At 50.5% G+C, this 3,011-nt stretch overlaps 1 protein-coding gene across 4 annotated transcripts in view; it reads right to left on the bottom strand.

Annotated features, from left to right (window-relative positions):
* LOC143504541 (cotranscriptional regulator ARB2A homolog) overlaps nt 1-2,931 on the bottom strand; it is a 44,455-nt gene extending 41,524 nt beyond the window's left edge. For 3 of the 4 annotated variants that reach the window (XM_076995946.1, XM_076995945.1, XM_076995947.1), the window contains exon 1: nt 2,818-2,931. In XM_076995946.1, coding sequence (XP_076852061.1) covers nt 2,818-2,913 — 96 coding nt within the window. In that variant the 5' untranslated portion in view covers nt 2,914-2,931. Of the gene's footprint in view, nt 1-2,812 lie in introns of all 4 variants that reach the window. The other variant, XR_013127576.1, reaches the window with a different exon arrangement.
* Between the last annotated feature and the right edge of the window lie 80 nt (nt 2,932-3,011).

Genomic DNA, 3,011 nt, shown 5'->3' on the forward strand with positions numbered 1-3,011 from the left:
GGACGTGGGAGGTGAGAACTGATCCTGGATCAGCAGTTTCACACCGGCGGAGGCCGGACATATGTCCACACACCTACACGGGTAGAGAGAGTTCGTGCGACTTCCTAAAGTCAAGCGCAAACCTGAGGCAGCGTGTAGACACAGGCCTGTTAGAGATGAATGAACACACCTGCATATACAAATCACAATCATTAAAGCTCATTAATACTTGTAATTAAATCATAATAATTAGCCATAATTGCTGGTAATCTCTTTGAGATAAAGACAAAAAAGAAAGTAGTGACAACCGCTGGTTTACAGACGGGTGAACGGCACTGTGACAACAGCCAGTCAGTCAGCAGAGCAGAACCTGGCCTTACAAAACCACAGCACCTTCACCCCAGTGCCCTGTGTGTGTGTGTGTGTGTGTGTGTGTGTGTGTGTGTGTGTGTGTGTGTGTGTGTGTGTGTGTGTGTGTGTGTGTGTGTGTGTCTGTGTGTGTGTCTGTGTGTGTCTGTGTGTGTCTGTGTGTGTGTGTGTGTGTGTGTGTGTGTGTGTGTGTGTGTGTGTGTGTGTGCGTGTCTGTGTCTGTGTCTGTGTCTGTGTGCGTGCGTGCGTGCGTGCGTGTGTGTGTGTGTGTCTGTGTGTCTGTGTGTGTGTGTGTGTGTGTGTGTGTGTGTGTGTGTGTGTGTGTGTGTGCGTGCGTGCGTGCGTGCGTGTGTGTGTCTGTGTGTGTGTGTGTCTGTGTGTGTGTGTGTGTGTGTGCTTGCCTGACTCCTCATTCAGACCAGGCTGAAGTGCAAATTGAACATCTGCTGCTGTGAGTGTCGTGACAAAACCCTGCTCACAGTCGCTCCTGCACAAGACGGCGTGAGTGTCGACCTCATTCAGACGCCACCGCAGACGCCAACCAATCCCCTCGCTCTCCACACCCACGCCTGCCTGCAGGAGCCCCGCCTACCTGGGCAGGAGCCCCGCCTACCTGGGCAGGTCAAGCAAGAAACGAACTGACGGTGTGGGACACTTGATTGGTCACCAGAGGGTCCTGGGCTCTGCTGCTCGGGGTGATAAGAGTCCGTGTGCGTCCGTATCGGGCAAAGAGCGGAACCAGACTCTCCCATATACAGAAGAAGTCCAGGTCCAATCACCATAGTGCTTTCCTAACCGCCGAATGCCACTTGTAACTTCTTTAAGCTACATGTTCACTAATTCACTGGCGCTCCACTGAACTCTCTCATTACTTTAGTGTGCTTCTGTCAAAACCGCACTTGGCTTTGAACTTCAAACAAATCTCGCATTTAGCAAGTTCAGGGGTTCATGAAGTAAGCACCCGAATGTTTTGCTTCATGCTGGTTTGCTATGAACACAGATACGCAGCGTATGAAAGGCAGAGTTTAAAAGGGCCATTTCTCCAAGGAGCCTACCTGGATGGGAAATAAAACACAAACGTAATCCTAAACAAGTCATTCTCTTTTCTTCAAAAGAATAACTTCAAACGAACAAGCACAACAATTAAAGCTAAAACAGTGGCGAGGCGAATGAGCTAATTAAACAAGAATGCACAAGCTTCTGATTAGCTTCTACATACTGCATGGCCAGGGGAGGGGGGGGGGGGGGGCAATTGGACTTGTGCTGGGGGCAGAACCCAATCACGTAAGGGGAAGACAGCGTTCCCACAGAGGCCCGGGACACAGGCTGACCGGCCCGGATTCATCTGAACACTTCAGTTTAAGTGTCACCAAAGTCCAGACAGACACACACACACACACACACACACACACACACACACACACACTACATCAGACAGAAGTGAAGTCCGCTCCGGTGAACAGGTAACTGCAGCACACGTGCGCACACGGCCCCATTACAGACACCAGCACACGTGGCCCCATTACAGACACCAGCACACGTGGCCCCATTACAGACACCAGCACACGTGGCCCCATTAAAGACACCAGCACACGTGGCCCCATTACAGACACCAGCACACGTGGCCCCATTAAAGACACCAGCACACGTGGCCCCATTACAGACACCAGCACACGTGGCCCCATTACAGACACCAGCACACGTGGCCCCATTACAGACACCAGCACACGTGGCCCCATTACAGACACCAACACACGTGGGCCCCATTACAGACACCAGCACACGTGGCCCCATTAGACACCAGCACACGTGGCCCCATTACAGACACCCAGCACACGTGGCCCCATTACAGACACCAGCACCCGTGGCCCCATTACAGACACCAGCACACGTGGCCCCATTACAGACACCAGCACACGTGGCCCCATTACAAGACGCAAGATGCTTTTACCTCACAGAGCATGAAGAAGGATCTCCATGTGTGACACTTAGTAAGTAAGTGTGAAAGTTGTGAGTGAAAGAGGGAGAGATAGAGGAAGAGAGAGAGAAAGAGATGGAGAGAGAGAGGGAGAGAGGGGTGGGAAAGGGTAAGAGTGTGTGAGCTTATTAGAATCATGGCATTGTGTGCAAGTGCATGTGTACGGATCCGCACTGTTCCAGAGAACGCTTCCAATTACCGCCTGGAATCCAATTACAAAGTTATTAAAGCTGGGAAACAGAGATGCATCACAGCCATCATCAAAGTTCCCCACTAATGCTGCATCCTACCATGACCCTATTTCATCCAATAATGTATTCAAACGTACCACTTTTTCCACTCTATTCTGTTAACCGCCACATGTAAAACAGGTGAGAATGAGAATTTATCTGTGTATGTTACATGGATAAACTGTGCAGCAAATAAGCAGGTGATTAAAATAATACCAAGAGGTGTTAGAAGAAACAGGGCACGTGTGGTAATTACCTCACCCAGAGCCTCGTATCTCTTCTGGTTCCACCTGTGAAGATCCTCCTTGTGGTTGAAGACAAACGGCTCTCCGGTTTTCGTGTGGCGAAGTTGTCCATCTAAAAAAAGGGAGAACTCTGAACTCTGAACCCTGAACTCTGGTGTCAAACCATTTCTCCTCCGACCTGTGATGCCTTTCCTGCCCTGTGACCCGCAG

Source organism: Brachyhypopomus gauderio, unplaced genomic scaffold (genome assembly GCF_052324685.1).
Source record: "Brachyhypopomus gauderio isolate BG-103 unplaced genomic scaffold, BGAUD_0.2 sc292, whole genome shotgun sequence".
Lineage (NCBI taxonomy): Eukaryota > Metazoa > Chordata > Actinopteri > Gymnotiformes > Hypopomidae > Brachyhypopomus > Brachyhypopomus gauderio.